The 20,029-nt window shown below is 43.9% G+C and overlaps 1 protein-coding gene across 1 annotated transcript; it reads right to left on the bottom strand.

Annotated features, from left to right (window-relative positions):
• Positions 1–3,104: 3,104 nt before the first annotated feature.
• LOC115166176 (uncharacterized) lies at positions 3,105–19,637 on the bottom strand. The gene is made up of 11 exons (XM_029719938.1): positions 19,504–19,637; positions 18,768–18,881; positions 16,853–17,061; positions 13,527–14,550; positions 12,965–13,420; positions 10,027–10,126; positions 7,703–7,851; positions 7,476–7,588; positions 6,656–6,745; positions 4,328–4,450; positions 3,105–4,045 (listed from the first exon to the last, which is right to left on the bottom strand). Exons 1-11 carry the CDS (start codon positions 19,562–19,564, stop codon positions 3,473–3,475), a joined length of 3,012 nt encoding a protein of 1,003 aa, XP_029575798.1. The 5' UTR covers positions 19,565–19,637; the 3' UTR covers positions 3,105–3,472.
• Between the last annotated feature and the right edge of the window lie 392 nt (positions 19,638–20,029).

Raw genomic sequence — 20,029 nt, 5'->3', positions numbered from 1 at the left:
GTGATGACTAGACCATTCAGGCTGGTATGGGGAGCAGTCAAACTCATTGTCATGACGACCATTCAGGCTGGTATGGGGAGTAGTCAAACCCATTGTGATGACTAGACCATTCAGGCTGGTATGGGGAGCAGTCAAACCCATTGTGATGACTAGACCATTCAGGTTGGTATGGGGAGCAGTCAAACCCATTGTGATGACTAGACCATTCAGGTTGGTATGGGGAGCAGTCAAACCCATTGTGATGACTAGACCATTCAGGCTGGTATGGGGAGCAGTCAAACCCATTGTGATGACTAGACCATTCAGGCTGGTATTGGGAGCATTTCAAACCCATTGTGATGACTAGACCATTCAGGCTGGTATGGGGAGCAGTCAAACCCATTGTGATGACTAGACCATTCAGGCTGGTATGGGGAGCAGTCAAACCCATTGTGATGACGACCATTAAACAGCCAACTAGCGATGTTATGTTAGTCTTTGGTTCAACCTTATCTCGAGGTGGATCCACGGACTGTACAAAACATTAGGAACACCTGCTCTTTCCATGACAAAGACTGACCAGGTGAATCCAGGTGAAACCTATAATCCCTTATTGATGTCACTTGTTAAATCCACTTCAATCAGTGTAGATGAAGTGGAGGAGACGGGTTAATGAAGGATGTTTAAGCCTTTAGATAATTGAGACATGGATTGTGTCTGTGTGCCATTCAGAGGGTAAATGGGCAAGACCAAAGATTTACGTGCCTTTTGAACAGGGTATGGAAGTAGGTGCCAGGAGCACCAGTTTGAGTGTGTCAAGAACTGAAACGCTGCTGGGTTTTTCACTCAACCGTTTCCTGTGTGTATCAAGAATGGTCCACCACCCAAAGGACATCCAGCCAACTGGACACAACTGTAGGAAGCATTGGAGTCAACATGGGCCAGGTGGGTATATTCTATCTAGAGGTGGATATATTCTATCTAGAGGTGGGTATATTCTATCTAGAGGTGGATATATTCTATCTAGAGGTGGATATATTCTATCTAGAGGTGGGTATATTCTATCTAGAGGTGGGTATATTCTATCTAGAGGTGGATATATTCTATCTAGAGGTGGATATATTCTATCTAGAGGTGGATATATTCTATCTAGAGGTGGATATATTCTATCTAGAGGTGGATATATTCTATCTAGAGGTGGATATATTCTATCTAGAGGTGGATATATTCTATCTAGAGGTGGATATATTCTATCTAGAGGTGGATATATTCTATCTAGAGGTGGGTATATTCTATCTAGAGGTAGATATATCTAGAGGTGGATATATTCTATCTAGAGGTGGATATATTCTATCTAGAGGTGGGTATATTCTATCTAGAGGTGGATATATTCTATCTAGAGGTGGATATATTCTATCTAGAGGTGGATATATTCTATCTAGAGGTGGGTATATTCTATCTAGAGGTGGGTATATTCTATCTAGAGGTGGATATATTCTATCTAGAGGTGGATATATTCTATCTAGAGGTGGATATATTCTATCTAGAGGTGGATATATTCTATCTAGAGGTGGATATATTTGTTCTAGAGGTGGATATATTTGTTCTAGAGGTGGATATATTTGTTCTAGAGGGATATATTCTATCTAGAGGTGGGTATATTCTATCTAGAGGTGGGTATATTCTATCTAGAGGTGGGTATATTCTATCTAGAGGTAGGTATATTCTATCTAGAGGTGGATATATACTATCTAGAGGTGGATATATACTATCTAGAGGTGGGTATATACTATCTAGAGGTGGGTATATTCTATCTAGAGGTGGATATATTCTATCTAGAGGTGGGTATATCTAGAGGTGGATATATTATATCTAGAGGTGGATATATTATATCTAGAGGTGGATATATTCTATCTAGAGGTGGGTATATCTAGAGGTGGATATATTATATCTAGAGGTGGATATATTATATCTCGAGGTGGGTATATTATATCTCGAGGTGGGTATATTATATCTCGAGGTGGGTATATTCTATCTAGAGGTGGGTATATTCTATCTAGAGGTGGGTATATTCTATCTAGAGGTGGATATATTCTATCTAGAGGTGGGTATATTCTATCTAGAGGTGGGTATATTCTATCTAGAGGTGGGTATATTCGTTCTAGAGGTGGGTATATTCTATCTAGAGGTGGGTATATTCTATCTAGAGGTGGGTATATTCTATCTGGAGGTGGGTATATTCTATCTGGAGGTGGGTATATTCTATCTGGAGGTGGGTATATTCTATCTAGAGGTGGGTATATTCTATCTAGAGGTGGGTATATTCTATCTAGAGGTGGGTATATTCTATCTAGAGGTGGGTATATTCTATCTAGAGGTGGGTATATTCTATCTAGAGGTGGGTATATTCTATCTAGAGGTGGGTATATTCTATCTAGAGGTGGGTATATTCTATCTAGAGGTGGGTATATTCTATCTAGAGGTGGGTATATTCTATCTAGAGGTGGGTATATTCTATCTAGAGGTGGGTATATTCTATCTAGAGGTGGGTATATTCTATCTAGAGGTGGGTATATTCTATCTAGAGGTGGGTATATTCTATCTAGAGGTGGGTATATTCTATCTAGAGGTGGATATATTCTATCTAGAGGTGGGTATATCTACAGGTGGGTATATTCTATCTAGAGGTGGGTATATTTTATCTAGAGGTGGATATATTCTATCTAGAGGTGGGTATATCTAGAAGTGGATATATTATATCTAGAGGTGGGTATATTCTATCTAGAGGTGGATATATTCTATCTAGAGGTGGGTATATTATACCTAGAGGTAGATATCTCTGAGGTTGATCCAAGGTTAACTGAAGGTCCAAACAGCAGTGTCGGTGATTAGCAACACATCCTCTATCAGCATATGTTCTATGTTACATATGTACCAGTCCTGCCATCAACACTGGAATTGATATAATCCTGGATAAGCAGTTGTCTATGTGACTAAGACAGCTTCATAAGTGATTATTCCATTATTGTGTTGATGTGCAGACTAATATAACTATCTGAATATGGGATCGTTTTGTAGGCTAATGTCTTTATAGATCCACAAAGCAAAGATATTTCTCACATTCATTTGTCGACGGCACAGGTTTCTTTAATATAACTCCATTACAGAGAACACATTATGCACGTGACAACAATCTGTCTCCATAGCAACAGTAAAGTTACAACTCTCATACATGGTTAGAATAAACCCAATATTTACACAAGACACTAGTCTGTGATGAGAGAAAGTTATGTAATTACTAAACAACAAAGAAAGAGCTTTTGCCTTTAATATACATTTAAACATACGCAAATACTGTTTGTCTTAAATATTAATTTCTTTGGTGTGTTGTTGTTATTCAGGGAACACCAACTCATTTCCACCCATAAAACATGAAATCTAAAATAAGACAGTTTATGTTACACTTTCTACATGTTCTAAACTAAGATGGTAACTAAGAGCCTTCAGTAGTTGTCCGGACCCAGGGTCTGTAGCTTGGGGAGTCTGATGGAAGTGGAGAGGTGTCTCCATAGGAAGGAGACAGGGTGGCTGGTGGAAGTGGAGAGGTGTCTCCGTAGGAAGGAGACAGGGTGGCTGGTGGAAGTGGAGAGGTGTCTCCATAGGAAGGAGACAGGGTGGCTGGTGGAAGTGGAGAGGTGTCTCCATAGGAAGGAGACAGGGTGGCTGGTGGAAGTGGAGAGGTGTCTCCATAGGAAGGAGACAGGGTGGCTGGTGGAAGTGGAGAGGTGTCTCCATAGGAAGGAGACAGGGTGGCTGGTGGAAGTGGAGAGGTGTCTCCATAGGAAGGAGACAGGGTGGCTGGTGGAAGTGGAGAGGTGTCTCCATAGGAAGGAGACAGGGTGGCTGGTGGAAGTGGAGAGGACTCTAGGGACTGTGTATGGTGTTGTTCTGTGTGTCTCTGAGGATCTGTCAATTTAGGGCCAGGCTCTGTGAGGTCTGTTTCAAATCCAGGGTTTATCTGGCCGTGGGAGTGCCTTTTCTGGACTTCCTCAAAGATCTGGAGCACCTGGCAAACACACATAACAGAGGTGTTACACATTACATATAGACACACACACACACACACACACACACACACACACACACACACGGAGAGTAACCATACCCTTGATTGCGGTCGTCCTGCACATTAGCTCACTGTGTGTGTCTTGTCATGTTAATGGTTAGTGTGCTTAGTTGGTGTCCGATTTAAGGTTATTGTCATGCCTTGTTGACCTGAGACTTGGAGATGAGGCCACTCTGAAGAGTCCCTAACTCTAACCCTAGCCTGAACCTTAACCCTGTTTACCTGAGACTTGGAGACGAGGCCCACTCTGAAGAATCCAATATGGCCGCTCTCTATCTTGGTGCAGTCGACCACAGTGGAGGCAGTGTTCTCAGGGGATGGACCATCACACAGCACACCATCCACCTAGACAGACAGACAGACAGACAGACAGACAGACAGACAGACAGACAGACAGACAGACAGACAGACAGACAGACAGACAGACAGACAGACATTGTTATCTGTGTCTCAGCTGGACCATCAGAACTACAGTAATATTGATATCTGTGTCTCAGCTGGACCATCAGAACTACAGTAATATTGTTATCTGTGTCTCAGCTGGACCATCAGAACTACAGTAATATTGATATCTGTGTCTCAGCTGGACCATCAGAACTACAGTAATATTGATATCTGTGTCTCAGCTGGACCATCAGAACTACAGTAATATTGATATATGTGTCTCAGCTGGACCATCAGAACTACAGTAATATTGATATCTGTGTCTCAGCTGGACCATCAGAACTACAGTAATATTGATATCTGTGTCTCAGCTGAACCATCAGAACTACAGTAATATTGATATCTGTGTCTCAGCTGGACCATCAGAACTACAGTAATATTGTTATCTGTGTCTCAGCTGGACCATCAGAACTACAGTAATATTGATATCTGTGTCTCAGCTGGACCATCAGAACTACAGTAATATGGATATCTGTGTCTCAGCTGGACCATCAGAACTACAGTAATATTGATATATGTGTCTCAGCTGGACCATCAGAACTACAGTAATATAGATATCTGTGTCTCAGCTGGACCATCAGAACTACAGTAATATTGATATCTGTGTCTCAGCTGGACCATCAGAACTACAGTAATATTGTTATCTGTGTCTCAGCTGGACCATCAGAACTACAGTAATATTGATATCTGTGTCTCAGCTGGACCATCAGAACTACAGTAATATTGTTATCTGTGTCTCAGCTGGACCATCAGAACTACAGTAATATTGATATCTGTGTCTCAGCTGGACCATCAGAACTACAGTAATATTGATATCTGTGTCTCAGCTGGACCATCAGAACTACAGTAATATTGATATCTGTGTCTCAGCTGGACCATCAGAACTACAGTAATATTGTTATCTGTGTCTCAGCTGGACCATCAGAACTACAGTAATATTGATATCTGTGTCTCAGCTGGACCATCAGAACTACAGTAATATTGATATCTGTGTCTCAGCTGGACCATCAGAACTACAGTAATATGGATATCTGTGTCTCAGTTGGACCATCAGAACTACAGTAATATGGATATCTGTGTCTCAGCTGGACCATCAGAACTACAGTAATATTGATATATGTGTCTCAGCTGGACCATCAGAACTACAGTAATATAGATATCTGTGTCTCAGCTGGACCATCAGAACTACAGTAATATTGATATCTGTGTCTCAGCTGGACCATCAGAACTACAGTAATATTGTTATCTGTGTCTCAGCTGGACCATCAGAACTACAGTAATATTGATATCTGTGTCTCAGCTGGACCATCAGAACTACAGTAATATTGTTATCTGTGTCTCAGCTGGACCATCAGAACTACAGTAATATTGATATCTGTGTCTCAGCTGGACCATCAGAACTACAGTAATATTGATATCTGTGTCTCAGCTGGACCATCAGAACTACAGTAATATTGATATCTGTGTCTCAGCTGGACCATCAGAACTACAGTAATATTGATATCTGTGTCTCAGCTGGACCATCAGAACTACAGTAATATTGATATCTGTGTCTCAGCTGGACCATCAGAACTACAGTAATATGGATATCTGTGTCTCAGCTGGACCATCAGAACTACAGTAATATTGATATCTGTGTCTCAGCTGGACCGTCAGAACAAATCAAATCAAATGTATTTATATAGCCCTTTTTACATCAGCTGATATCTCAAAGTGCTGTACAGAAACCCGGCCTAAAACCCCAAACAGCAAGCATTGCTGATGTAGAAGCACGGTGGCTAGGAAATACTCCCCTAGAAAGGCCAAAACCTAGGAAGAACCCTAGAGAGGAACCAGGCTCATAGCCTACAGTAATACTACAGTAATATTGTTATATGTGTCTTTAAATAAATAAATATATACATATTATTTTTTAAAGAATAGCTGTCAAATAACTTGCAAGAAAGGAAGGGACCAGGAAATGTGGTCACAATCCAGTACAGTGGACTGATAACATACAATGTGTAGACATATTTCAGAAAATGTGGGCATAATCAGAATGTAAACAAGATCAGGACAGGAAATGTGTGTTAGCGCCAGGTCTAAACAAGGCTTAGGTGTGGGCACCTTGTCTCCCAGCTTGGCATACACCTGGTTGTGGTGTGTGGTGTCTGCTTCTCCTGTGGGGTTGGCTGACGTCACAGCGATGGGACCCACCTGCAGGGCAGGATAATGGGAAGGAATGGGAAGCATTAAGATATACAGTGACCACAAACCCTGGTCCCTGTGAGCTACAGAGAGTGAGCAGGCTTTTGTTTACAGCCCAGCACTTGGTCTGTGATATGATCTCACCAGGTTGATAAGATGGGTAGCTACCACATAGTCTGGGTTCCTGATAGCTGCTCTAAGGGTTAGAGTTCAGGGGTTAGAGTTCAGGGGTTAGGGGTCGTACCAGGTTGATAAGATGGGTAGCTACCACACAGTCTGGGTTCCTGATAGCTGCTCTAAGGGTCAGAGGTTAGGGGTTAGGGGTCGTACCAGGTTGATAAGATGGGTAGCTTCCTGATAGCTGCTCTAAGGGTTAGAGTTCAGGGGTTAGGGGTCGTACCAGGTTGATAAGATGGGTAGCTACCACACAGTCTGGGTTCCTGATAGCTGCTCTGAGGGTTAGAGTTCAGGGGTTAGAGTTCAGGGGTAGGGGTTAGGGGTTGTACCAGGTTGATAAGATGGGTAGCTACTGCACAGTCTGGGTTCCTGATAGCTGCTCTAAGGGTTAGAGTTCAGGGGTTAGAGTTCAGGGGTCAGGGGTCAGGGGTTAGGGGTTAGAGGTTAGGGGTTAGAGGTTAGGGGTTAGGGGTTAGTGGTTAGGGGTTAGAGGTTAGGGGTTAGAGGTTAGAGGTCAGGGGTCAGAGTTCAGGGGTTAAAGGTCAGGGTTTAGGGTTCGTACCAGGTTGATAAGATGGGTAGCTACTGCACAGTCTGGGTTCCTGATAGCGATGCTCTGAGGGGTTCCAATGTGTTTAGCTGATTCCCCCAGACCAAACATCTCCATCCACGGGCCTGGTGAAGAATACAGGACAAACTCATCACAATAACTCAAATAAACTACACTACACACGCACGCACGCACACACACACACACACACACACAGTGTTAATAAGTCACCCACTAACCCCTGGGTATGACCATGCTGATAGAGGAGGGCCATGCAGCACTCATGAAGTCCCAGAGCAGAGGAGACAGCAGTGATCTGACCGGTTCTAACTGGTTTATAGAGGAGACCCACAGAGACATGGGCCGGTCCTGGGCCTGCTGCTTACACCTAGGAGAGACAGGGAGAGACAGGAGAATAGTTTATTCAGATGCTGCTTACACCCCGAGGGAGAGACAGGGAGAGACAGGGATAGACAGGACGAGACAGGGAGAGACAGGGATAGACAGGACGAGACAGGGAGAGACAAGTAGAGACAGGAAGAGACGGAGAGATAGTGATAGACAGGAAGAGACAAGTAGAGACAGGGAGAGACAGGTAGAGACAAGTAGAGACAGGGAGAGACAGGAAGAGACAGGTAGAGACAGGGAGAGACAGAAACAGACAGGAAGAGACAGGGAGAGACAGGGAGAGACAGGAAGAGACAGGGATAGATAGGGAGAGACAGGGAGAGACAGAGAGAGACAGGGAGAGACAGAAACAGACAGGAAGAGACAGGAAGAGACAGGGAGAGACAGGAACAGACAGGGAGAGACAGGAAGAGACAGGGAAAGACAGGAAGAGACAGGGAGAGACAGGAAGAGACAGGAGGAGACAGGGAGAGACAGGAGGAGACAGGGAGAGACAGGAGGAGACAGGGAGAGACAGGAGGAGACAGGGAGAGACAGGAAGAGAAAGAATGAGACAGGAAGAGACAGGACGAGACAGGGAGAGACAGGAAGAGACAGGGAGAGACAGGGAGAGACAGAGAGAGACAGAGAGAGACAGGAAGAGACAGGGAGAGACAGGAAGAGACAGGGAGAGACAGGGAGAGACAGGGAGAGACAGGGAGAGACAGGAAGAGACAGGAAGAGACAGGGAGAGACAGAGAGAGACAGGGAGAGACAGGGAGAGACAGGGAGAGGCAGGGAGAGACAGCAGCTGTTGCTTCGTGAGGTACTGTATCTCTAGCTGAAAATACATACTCTAAATGATTGATAGTTGGTACTCAGCAGTCAGAAAAGTATGCCGTATTTACTGATGAACGACTGCAGAAGCAGCAGCTCTACAGACATGAGATGATGACTTGATAAAAATATAATCAAATAAAACAAACGTAATATACACAGGTAAACTAAATTAATAGACACAACTGAAATATTTAATTAAGGTAAACTAATGTAATATACACAACTGGAATATTTAATTAAGGTAAACTAATGTAAAATACACAACTGAAATATTTAATTATAGTAAAGTCAAATTAATAAATAATAAGTGTTGGCTCAACACCACTGTCTATAGGGGTTGGCTCAGCACTACTGTCTATAGGGGTTGGCTCAGCACTACAGTCTATAGGGGTTGGCTCAGCACTACTGTCTATAGGGGTTGGATCAGCACTACTGTCTATAGGGGTTGGCTCAGCACTACTGTCTATAGGGGTTGGCTCAGCACTATGGTCTATAGGGGTTGGCTCAGCACTACTGTCTATAGGTGTTGGCTCAGCACTACTGTCTAGGGGTTGGTTCAACACTACTGTCTATAGGGGTTGGCTCAGCACTACTGTCTATAGGGGTTGGCTCAGCACTACTGTCTATAGGGGTTGGCTCAACACTACTGTCTATAGGGGTTGGCTCAGCACTACTGTCTATAGGGGTTGGCTCAACACTACTGTCTATAGGGGTTGGCTCAACACTACTGTCTATAGGGGTTGGTTCAGCACTACTGTCGATAGGGGTTGGCTCAGCACTACTGTCTATAGGGGTTGGCTCAGCACTACTGTCTATAGGGGTTGGCTCAGCACTACTGTCTATAGGGGTTGGCTCAACACTACTGTCTATAGGGGTTGGATCAGCACTACTGTCTATAGGGGTTGGCTCAGCACTACTGTCTATAGGGGTTGGCTCAGCACTACTGTCTATAGGGGTTGGATCAGCACTACTGTCTATAGGGGTTGGATCAGCACTACTGTCTATAGGGGTTGGCTCAGCACTACTGTCTATAGGGGTTGGCTACGCACTACTGTCTATAGGGGTTGGCTCAACACTACTGTCTATAGGGGTTGGCTCAGCAGTACTGTCTATAGGGGTGGCTCAGCACTACTGTCTATTGGGGTTGGCTCAGCACTACTGTCTATTGGGGTTGGCTCAGCACTACTGTCTATAGGGGTTGGATCAGCACTACTGTCTATAGGGGTTGGCTCAGCTGAAACATGTCTGGGACCAGCCTACCACTATGAAGCATTGTGAGTACAAAGTTTAGTCATCCAATGAGATGTATATGGGCCTAGTAAGCCATGTAACTCACCTGTATGCCTTCTCCACAGCCTCAGGTCTGTTACAGGCTGCTACAAGTACATAGACCGTGTCAGTGGGCATCCCACATATTCCCCCATTCTTCATGATCTCTGGAGACAGACAGACACAGACTTAGGCTTCATCTTACAGTATCAGACTCCATGTTACAGTATCAGACTCCATGTTACAGTATCAGACTCCATGTTACAGTATCAGACTCCATGTTACAGTATCAGGGTTCATGTTACAGTATCAGACTCCATGTTACAGTATCAGACTCCATGTTACAGTATCAGACTCCATGTTACAGTATCAGGGTTCATGTTACAGTATCAGGGTTCATGTTACAGTATCAGACTCCATGTTACAGTATCAGACTCCATGTTACAGTATCAGGGTTCATGTTACAGTATCAGGCTCCATGTTACAGTATCAGGCTCCATGTTACAGTATCAGGGTCCATGTTACAGTATCAGGATTCATGTTACAGTATCAGACTCCATGTTACAGTATCAGGGTTCATGTTACAGTATCAGGGTCCATGTTACAGTATCAGACTCCATGTTACAGTATCAGACTCCATGGTACAGTATCAGGGTCCATGTTACAGTATCAGACTACAGTATAAGACTACAGTATCAGGGTCCATGTTACAGTATCAGGGTCCATGTTACAGTATCAGACTCATGTTACAGTATCAGACTCATGTTACAGTATCAGACTCCATGTTTCAGTATCAGGGTTCATGTTACAGTATCAGGGTTCATGTTACAGTATCAGGGTTCATGTTACAGTATCAGACTCCATGTTACAGTATCAGACTTCATGTTACAGTATCAGGCTCCATGTTACAGTATCAGGGTTCATGTTACAGTATCAGGGTTCATGTTACAGTATCAGGGTTCATGTTACAGTATCAGACTCCATGTTACAGTATCAGACTCCATGTTACAGTATCAGACTCCATGTTACAGTATCAGGGTCCATGTTACAGTATCAGGCTCCATGTTACAGTATCAGACTCCATGTTACAGTATCAGGGTTCATGTTACAGTATCAGACTCCATGTTACAGTATCAGGGTTCATGTTACAGTATCAGACTCCATGTTACAGTATCAGACTCCATGTTACAGTATCAGGGTTCATGTTACAGTATCAGGGTCCATGTTACAGTATCAGACTCCATGTTACAGTATCAGACTCCATGTTACAGTATCAGACTCCATGTTACAGTATCAGGGTTCATGTTACAGTGTCAGACTCCATGTTACAGTATCAGACTCCATGTTACAGTATCAGGGTTCATGTTACAGTATCAGGGTTCATGTTACAGTATCAGACTCCATGTTACAGTATCAGGGTTCATGTTACAGTATCAGACTCCATGTTACAGTATCAGACTCCATATTACAGTATCAGACTTCATGTTACAGTATCAGGCTCCATGTTACAGTATCAGGGTTCATGTTACAGTATCAGACTCCATGTTACAGTATCAGGGTTCATGTTACAGTATCAGACTCCATGTTACAGTATCAGACTCCACGTTACAGTATCAGACTCCACGTTACAGTATCAGACTTCATGTTACAGTATCAGGCTCCATGTTACAGTATCAGGCTCCATGTTACAGTATCAGACTCCATGTTACAGTATCAGGGTTCATGTTACAGTATCAGGGTTCATGTTACAGTATCAGACTCCATGTTACAGTATCAGACTCCATGTTACAGTATCAGGGTTCATGTTACAGTATCAGACTCCATGTTACAGTATCAGACTCCATGTTACAGTATCAGACTCCATGTTACAGTATCAGGGTCCATGTTACAGTATCAGGGTTCATGTTACAGTATCAGACTCCATGTTACAGTATCAGACTCCATGTTACAGTATCGGGGTTCATGTTACAGTATCAGACTCCATGTTACAGTATCAGACTCCATGTTACAGTATCAGGGTCCATGTTACAGTATCAGGGTTCATGTTACAGTATCAGACTCCATGTTACAGTATCAGGGTTCATGTTACAGTATCAGACTCCATGTTACAGTATCAGACTCCATGTTACAGTATCAGGGTCCATGTTACAGTATCAGACTCCATGTTACAGTATCAGGGTTCATGTTACAGTATCAGACTCCATGTTACAGTATCAGACTCCATGTTACATTATCAGACTCCATGTTACAGTATCAGGGTTCATGTTACAGTATCAGGGTTCATGTTACAGTATCAGACTTCATGTTACAGTATCAGACTCCATGTTACAGTATCAGGGTCCATGTTACAGTATCAGGGTTCATGTTACAGTATTAGACTTCATGTTACAGTATCAGACTCCATGTTACAGTATCAGGGTCCATGTTACAGTATCAGACTCCATGTTACAGTATCAGACTCCATGTTACAGTATCAGACTCCATGTTACAGTATCAGGGTTCGTGTTATAGTATCAGGGTTCGTGTTACAGTATCAGGGTTCGTGTTACAGTATCAGACTCCATGTTACAGTATCAGACTCCATGTTACAGTATCAGGGTCCATGTTACAGTATCAGGGTCCATGTTACAGTATCAGGGTTCATGTTACAGTATCAGGGTTCATGTTATAGTATCAGGGTTCATGTTACAGTATCAGGGTTCATGTTACAGTATCAGGGTTCATGTTACAGTATCAGACTCCATGTTACAGTATCAGACTCCATGTTACAGTATCAGACTCCATGTTACAGTGTCAGGGTCCATGTTACAGTATCAGACTCCATGTTACAGTATCAGAGAGAGAGAGAGAGAGAGAGAGAGAGAGAGAGAGAGAGAGAGAGAAAACACCATGCAGTGTGAATGATGCACTAGACTAGACCAATGGTCACCAATCATGCCTCTGAAGAGCTACTGTGCGGTCTAAAGCAGACACCAGGTTAGTCGCCTCCCTCTTTACCCTCTTACCTGCTATCTGGTGAACAGCGGTGGCCTTGCGTGCCGGGACATGTGGACAGATGTCCCGCCCTTCTCCTCCTTTCCCGCTCAGCCTAACCAGGGCCCTTCCCAGGGGCATCTGGGGCGTCAGGAAGGTCATGTTGAACAGACCAGACAGGAAGCAGTAGAAAGACACCAGGCCGAACACGATAGACACGCCGATATCGTACCCATAAGGCAGTGCTCCGACGGCGTCCAGCAAGAAGGAGATGATAATGAGGTGAAAGGTTGCGGCGTAGAGGAACCAGGCTATGTTCAGGAACAGCGCTCCTACCGTCACCAGACTGTTGAACAACAGGAAGCTGATGATGCCGACCGCAACGTTGAAGCCTCGGGTGTCACCGTAGAGACCGCCGTACCGCGTCAGCCCCCAGACGGACCACATGACACCGTACAGGATGAATGCCGTGCTCTCCAGCGTCTTACCTACGGTACCGGAAATGAACACGATGAAAACGTGTTGGATATACAATAATCACACGAACAGAACAAATATCAAATTGTAACACGTTAATACTGCATTGGGTCTTACCTCGGGCGAAGGCTACAGAGCCAACCAGCAACTGTAGGATGCCCCCAGCCACCACAGTCCACGGCAACACCAGCACGACCAGCGGGTCCCGGTCGTCCACGGACGACGCGATGGAGAAGGCAGCGAGCACGGAGCAGGCGTGGCCTAACACCTCGGCGTCAGCATACCTGGAGTAGCCCAGGTAAGGATCGTGGAGCTGTCTATCACGGGGGCGGAGTGTCAGGCTGCTGATACGCATCACCACGGCTTTGAACATGCCCTCCCCCGTAGGGATCCTATTGGCTGACATGTTGTAGGAGGTGACCAGTAGCATCACAGCTGACACAACAAAGATCGCCGCCTGTACGCCCTGCGCCCCGGCCTGGAAGGACAGGGACGGTTGGGCGGCGAGGGCGATGGTATACGCTACGAAGAACAGCTGATACAGACCCTCAGCTAGAGTCTTCTGACAACTGAACAGAGCCAGGATGAAGAACAGAACAGAGAAGACCACGGGGAAAGGAATGGGGGAGGAAGGGTGGATGGAGATGGAGGGAGCTGTGAGGAGAGCGCTGTAGCCCTCAGTGAAGTGTAGGATGGAGGTGAAGCCATAGAAGGTGGCTGTCAGAGAGTCCATGGCCCTGTAGGAGAGGACACACACCCCCAGTTGGAATACAGCAGCCGTCCATAGCCAGGGGACGTGACCCGCAGAGAGCTGAGGAACCACAGCCAGTAGGGGGCAGGCTAACACACTGGCAGACAGGAGATTCATCACCAGGCCTACGGGCACCACATCGTTACAGTCCTCCGGACCTCTGGACCCCCGACCCCCAGCCTTCCTCTTCCTCAGCCGTGTCCCAGGAGCCTCCACTCTACCCTGGGTGATAAAGGAGAGCAGGCGGCCACAGCCGAAGTACGTCCCCACCAGAGTGACCAGCAGGTAGCAGGCGGCGGTGGCAGACTGGCCGAAGCCCGGGGAGGAGAGACCGGCGATTTGGTGCCCACAAGCCAGACTGATTGAGAGGGTGATGATAAAGATGACCACCTACAATACAACAACAAATTACAATCAAATACAACAATAAAATGCAACAATAAAACTCAACAACACATACAATACAATTAAACAATACCATACAACAATACAAATTATATGGTCTATATGTGTATTTGTATTTATTATGGATCACATTGCCAAGGCAGCAGCTACTCTTCCTGGGGTGCCAAGGCAGCAGCTACTCTTCCTGGGGTTTATTATGGATCCCCATTAGTTCCTGCCAAGGCAGCGGCTACTCTTCCTGGGGTTTATTATGGATCTCCATTAGTTCCTGCCAAGGGAGCAGCTACTCTTGCTGGGGTTTATTATGGATCCCCATTAGTTCCTGTCAAGGCAGCAGCTACTCTTCCTGGGGTGCCAAGGCAGCAGCTACTCTTCCTGGGGTTTATTATGGATCCCCATTATTTCCTGCCAAGGCAGCAGCTACTCTTCCTGGGGTTTATTATGGATCTCCGTTAGTTCCTGCCAAGGCAGCAGCTACTCTTCCTGGGGTTTATTATGGATCTCCATTAGTTCCTGCCAAGGGAGCAGCTACTCTTGCTGGGGTTTATTATGGATCCCCATTAGTTCCTGTCAAGGCAGCAGCTACTCTTCCTGGGGTGCCAAGGCAGCAGCTACTCTTCCTGGGGTTTATTATGGATCTCCATTAGTTCCTGCCAAGGGAGCAGCTACTCTTCCTGGGGTTTATTATGGATCCCCATTAGTTCCTGCCAATACAGCAGCTACTCTTCCTGGGGTTTATTATGGATCCCCATTAGTTAACCTGTTGGGGCTAGGGGGCAGTATTTGCACGGCCGGATAAAAAACTTACCCGATTTAATCTGGTTACTACTCCTGCCCAGTAACTAGAATATGCATGTAATTATTGGCTTTGGATAGAAAACACCCTAAAGTTTCTAAAACTGTTTGAATGGTGTCTGTGAGTATAACAGAACTCATTTGGCAGGCCAAAACCTGAGAAGATTCCTTACAGGAAGTGGCCTGTCTGACCATTTCTTGCCCTCCTTGGTCATCTCTAACAAAAACAGGATCTCTGGCATGACGTGACACTTCCTACGGCTCCCATAGGCTCTCAGAACCCGGGAAAAAGCTGAATGACGTAATTCCATTCCCAGGCTGAAACACACTAGCGCGTTTGGCAAGTGCTCTATCAGAGGGCCATTAGACTGAGGCTCGTGCATGAGGGGATCCCATGCTTTTACGTTCACTCTCTTTGTAATAAAAAACGATTTCCCGGTCGGAATATTATCGCTTTTTTACGAGAAAAATTGCATAAAAATTGATTTTAAACAGCGGTTGACATGCCTCGAAGTACGGTAATGGGATATTTAGAATATTTTGTCACGAAATGCGTCGTGCTCGTAACCCTTATTTACCCTTTCGGATAGTGTCTTGAACGCACGAACAAAACGCCGCTATTTGGATATAACAATGGATTATTTGGGACCAAACCAACATTTGCTATTGAAGTAGAAGTCCTGGGAGTGCATTCTGACGAAGACAGCAAAGGTAATAACATTTTTCTTATAGTAAATCTGACTTTGGTCAGGGCTAAACTTGCTGGGTGTCTAAATAGCTAGCCCTGTGATGCCGGGCTATCTACTTAGAATATTGCAAAATGTGCTTTCACCGAAAAGCTATTTTAAAATCGGACATATCGAGTGCATAGAGGAGTTCTGTATCTATAATTCTTAAAATAATTGTTATGTTTTTTGTGAACGTTTATCGTGAGTAATTTAGTAAATTCACCGGAAGTGTTCGGTGGGAATGCTAGTCACATGCTAGTCACCTGCTAATGTAAAAAGCTGGTTTTTGATATAAATATGAACTTGATTGAACAGACATGCATGTATTGTATAACATAATGTCCTAAGATTGTCATCTGATGAAGATCATCAAAGGTTAGTGCTGCATTTAGCTGTGGTTTGGGTTCATGTGACATTATATGCTAGCTTGAAAAATGGGTGTCTGATTATTTCTGGCTGGGTACTCTGCTGACATAATCTAATGTTTTGCTTTCGTTGTAAAGCCTTTTTGAAATCGGACAGTGTGGTTAGATTAACGAGAGTCTTGTCTTTAAAATGCTGTAAAATAGTCATATGTTTGAGAAATGGAAGTAATAGCCCAGAGAGGTTAATGCCAAGGCAGCAGCTACTCTGTTCTTTGGAAGATTCCAGGAATTACGAGTGCATAAGCAGAAAATCCAGGGAATCCTTTAACCAGGAGTTTTTGGAAAGTTACCAGAATTGTTAAACCCTACTTCCCCCTCCAGATAGCACATATTACACACCTCTCTCTGGAAGAGCGAGACTATAGCCAGGATGAGGAGGGCCAGGGTGAAGGCTGCAAGACCAGGGACCAGAGAGGTCCTCAGCTCTGTGGCCCCCAGGACCCGCTCCCCAACCAGCAGGTAGATCAGGCCGGATCCACCCCAAAGGGCCGATACTGTCAGACACACACTGGAGAACAAATGGGACTGGGACAAGCTGCGTCGTACACCTGGTGGGAGGAGAGGGAGGGAAGGAGGGAGGGAGGGAGGGAGGGAGGGAAAAATATTTGTTTATGTCTAGCTGAAACAGTAGGTAGTCTACCAGAGTAGGGTTATTATGAGTAATAAACAGTTGGTAGTCTACCAGAGTAGGGTTATTATGAGTAATAAACAGTCGGTAGTCTACCAGAGTAGGGTTTTTATGAGTAATAAACAGTCGGTAGTCTACCAGAGTAGGGTTATTATGAGTAATAAACAGTCGGTAGTCTACCAGAGTAGGGTTATTATGAGTAATAAACAGTAGGTAGTCTACCAGAGTAGGGTTATTATGGGTAATAAACAGCAGGTATTCCACCAGAGTAGGGTTATTATGGGTAATAAACAGCAGGTAGTCTACCAGAGTAGGGTTATTATGAGCATACAGCCTGTTATGAGTAATATACAGTAGGTAGTCTACCAGAGTAGGGTTATTATGAGTAATAAACAGCAGGTAGTCTACCAGAGTAGGGTTATTATGAGTAATAAACAGTAGGTAGTCTACCAGAGTAGGGTTATTATGGGTAATAAACAGTAGGTAGTCTACCAGAATAGGGTTATTATGAGTAATAAACAGCAGGTAGTCTACCAGAGTAGGGTTATTATGAGTAATAAACAGCAGGTATTCCACCAGAGTAGGGTTATTATGAGTAATAAACAGTAGGTAGTTTATCAGAGTAGGGTTATTATGGGTAATAAACAGCAGGTATCCCACCAGAGTAGGGTTATTATGGGTAATAAACAGCAGGTAGTCTACCAGAGTAGGGTTATTATGGGTAATAAACAGCAGGTAGTCTACCAGAGTAGGGTTATTATGGGTAATAAACAGCAGGTAGTCTACCAGAGTAGGGTTATTATGGGTAATAAACAGCAGGTAGTTTACCAGAGTAGGGTTATTATGAGTAATAAACAGCAGGTATTCCACCAGAGTAGGGTTATTATGGGTAATAAACAGTAGGTAGTTTACCAGAGTAGGGTTATTATGGGTAATAAACAGTAGGTAGTCTACCAGAGTAGGGTTATTATAGGTAATAAACAGCAGGTATTCCACCAGAGTAGGGTTATTATGGGTAATAAACAGTAGGTAGTCTACCAGAGTAGGGTTATTATGGGTAATAAACAGCAGGTATCCCACCAGAGTAGGGTTATTATGGGTAATAAACAGCAGGTAGTCTACCAGAGTAGGGTTATTATGGGTAATAAACAGCAGGTAGTCTACCAGAGTAGGGTTATTATGGGTAATAAACAGCAGGTAGTCTACCAGAGTAGGGTTATTATGGGTAATAAACAGCAGGTAGTTTACCAGAGTAGGGTTATTATGAGTAATAAACAGCAGGTATTCCACCAGAGTAGGGTTATTATGGGTAATAAACAGTAGGTAGTTTACCAGAGTAGGGTTATTATGGGTAATAAACAGTAGGTAGTCTACCAGAGTAGGGTTATTATAGGTAATAAACAGCAGGTATTCCACCAGAGTAGGGTTATTATGGGTAATAAACAGTAGGTAGTCTACCAGAGTAGGGTTATTATGGGTAATAAACAGCAGGTATCCCACCAGAGTAGGGTTATTATGGGTAATAAACAGCAGGTAGTCTACCAGAGTAGGGTTATTATGGGTAATAAACAGCAGGTAGTCTACCAGAGTAGGGTTATTATGGGTAATAAACAGCAGGTAGTCTACCAGAATAGGCCAAGAGGGCAGCAATGATCAGCAGCAGCACCCCCAGTGCAGTATGGGGGATGAGGGATTTTTCAGGAGAGCTGCCATAGTTATTCACCAGCAGCAGTAGAGAACCTGCAGGGTTCAACAACAACAGGGCAGAAGACATCTGGCTTTAGACCACACAAACTCACACAAAAAAAAACATTGTTTGAGAAGAAGCCATGAACACAGCTCCATATTCGCCCTCTATTGGCCAAGTTTCTGTACTGCAACTTGACGACGCATCTGACCACTTTCACCTCACAGCTCTCATGAAGTCTATTTTGAGAAACAGCCTGCATTCATGTACAATATAATACATATAATATAAACCTTCTCACAGATTTATTGTGATCACAATATTTAATATGAGATCTATAAGGATCATCAAAATAAAGAGAAAATAAGATAACGACCTAAAACAAAAAGCCCCACTCCTTTTTGGATCAAATATATTCGAGTGAGACCTTTGAATATACATTTCCATACAAAAAGGAATGGGACATTTTAATTGTTGTTATCTTACTTACTCTTTATTTTGATTGTCCGGGTCCATGCCAAGTATTGTTTTTATGATCAACTTCTCATTGCTTAATATACTCAATAATACATTTATTTTACAATATATTTAAATCGCAATAGACGGCTAATTCTTCAGAAGGCTTTAGGCTATATAAAAAGTAGAAACCGATCAGAAATCTAGATTTTCACTCACCGCCGGAAATCCCGAGGATGCCCACGGAGAAATGAAGCGACTCTGCCTCGAGCTCAGCCATCACCGGAGTATCTAATGCACGCGCCACCGAGCGCTCTGAGGTTATAATATACTGTCCGGTGATCTTACGTCATTCTCTCTACATGTTACAGGATATGACCGGGGTGAGTCACCCAAGGGAAGCTTCTGATACCTTTCACCAAGTCACCCAACTTCTTCCTAGAGCCTTAAACTACAGCCATTAATTAACATGGACTGTCAATGGAGAAACGTTTTTTTTTCTAATGGGTCAAATATGGAAGGCCAAAAGGTTCAAATCGTCTTACCTGGAACACGTCTTAACACTTGTAATTATCATTTTTCACCTGATTTTTTCAAGTGTCAAATGTCATCTTTTGTACACATGATTTTGTTCACCTGTCCAGTGTGTTTACAGGTGATTAGAATGCTTGTTATGGTAATTTTTACACGCGTTCATTACACCTGTTCAGTGTTCATTACACCTGTTCAGTATTCATTACACCTG

Source organism: Salmo trutta, chromosome 3, assembly GCF_901001165.1.
Source record: "Salmo trutta chromosome 3, fSalTru1.1, whole genome shotgun sequence".
Taxonomy (NCBI): domain Eukaryota; kingdom Metazoa; phylum Chordata; class Actinopteri; order Salmoniformes; family Salmonidae; genus Salmo; species Salmo trutta.
The sequence above is the reverse complement of the archived record's forward strand: the minus strand, read 5'-3'. Positions and strand labels throughout refer to the sequence as shown.

Excerpts from the sequence above, each read along its gene's own strand:
- LOC115166176 (XM_029719938.1), bottom strand. The coding sequence starts at position 19,564 with ATGGCTGAGCTCGAGGCAGAGTCGCTTCATTTCTCCGTGGGCATCCTC. Across the intron at positions 13,421-13,526 it reads CTCTGTAGCCTTCGCCCGAG|GTAAGACGCTGGAGAGCACG; the intron begins GTAAGACCCAAT and ends CCGGTACCGTAG. Across the intron at positions 7,852-10,026 it reads GCTGTGGAGAAGGCATACAG|GTGTAAGCAGCAGGCCCAGG; the intron begins GTGAGTTACATG and ends TGTCTCTCCTAG.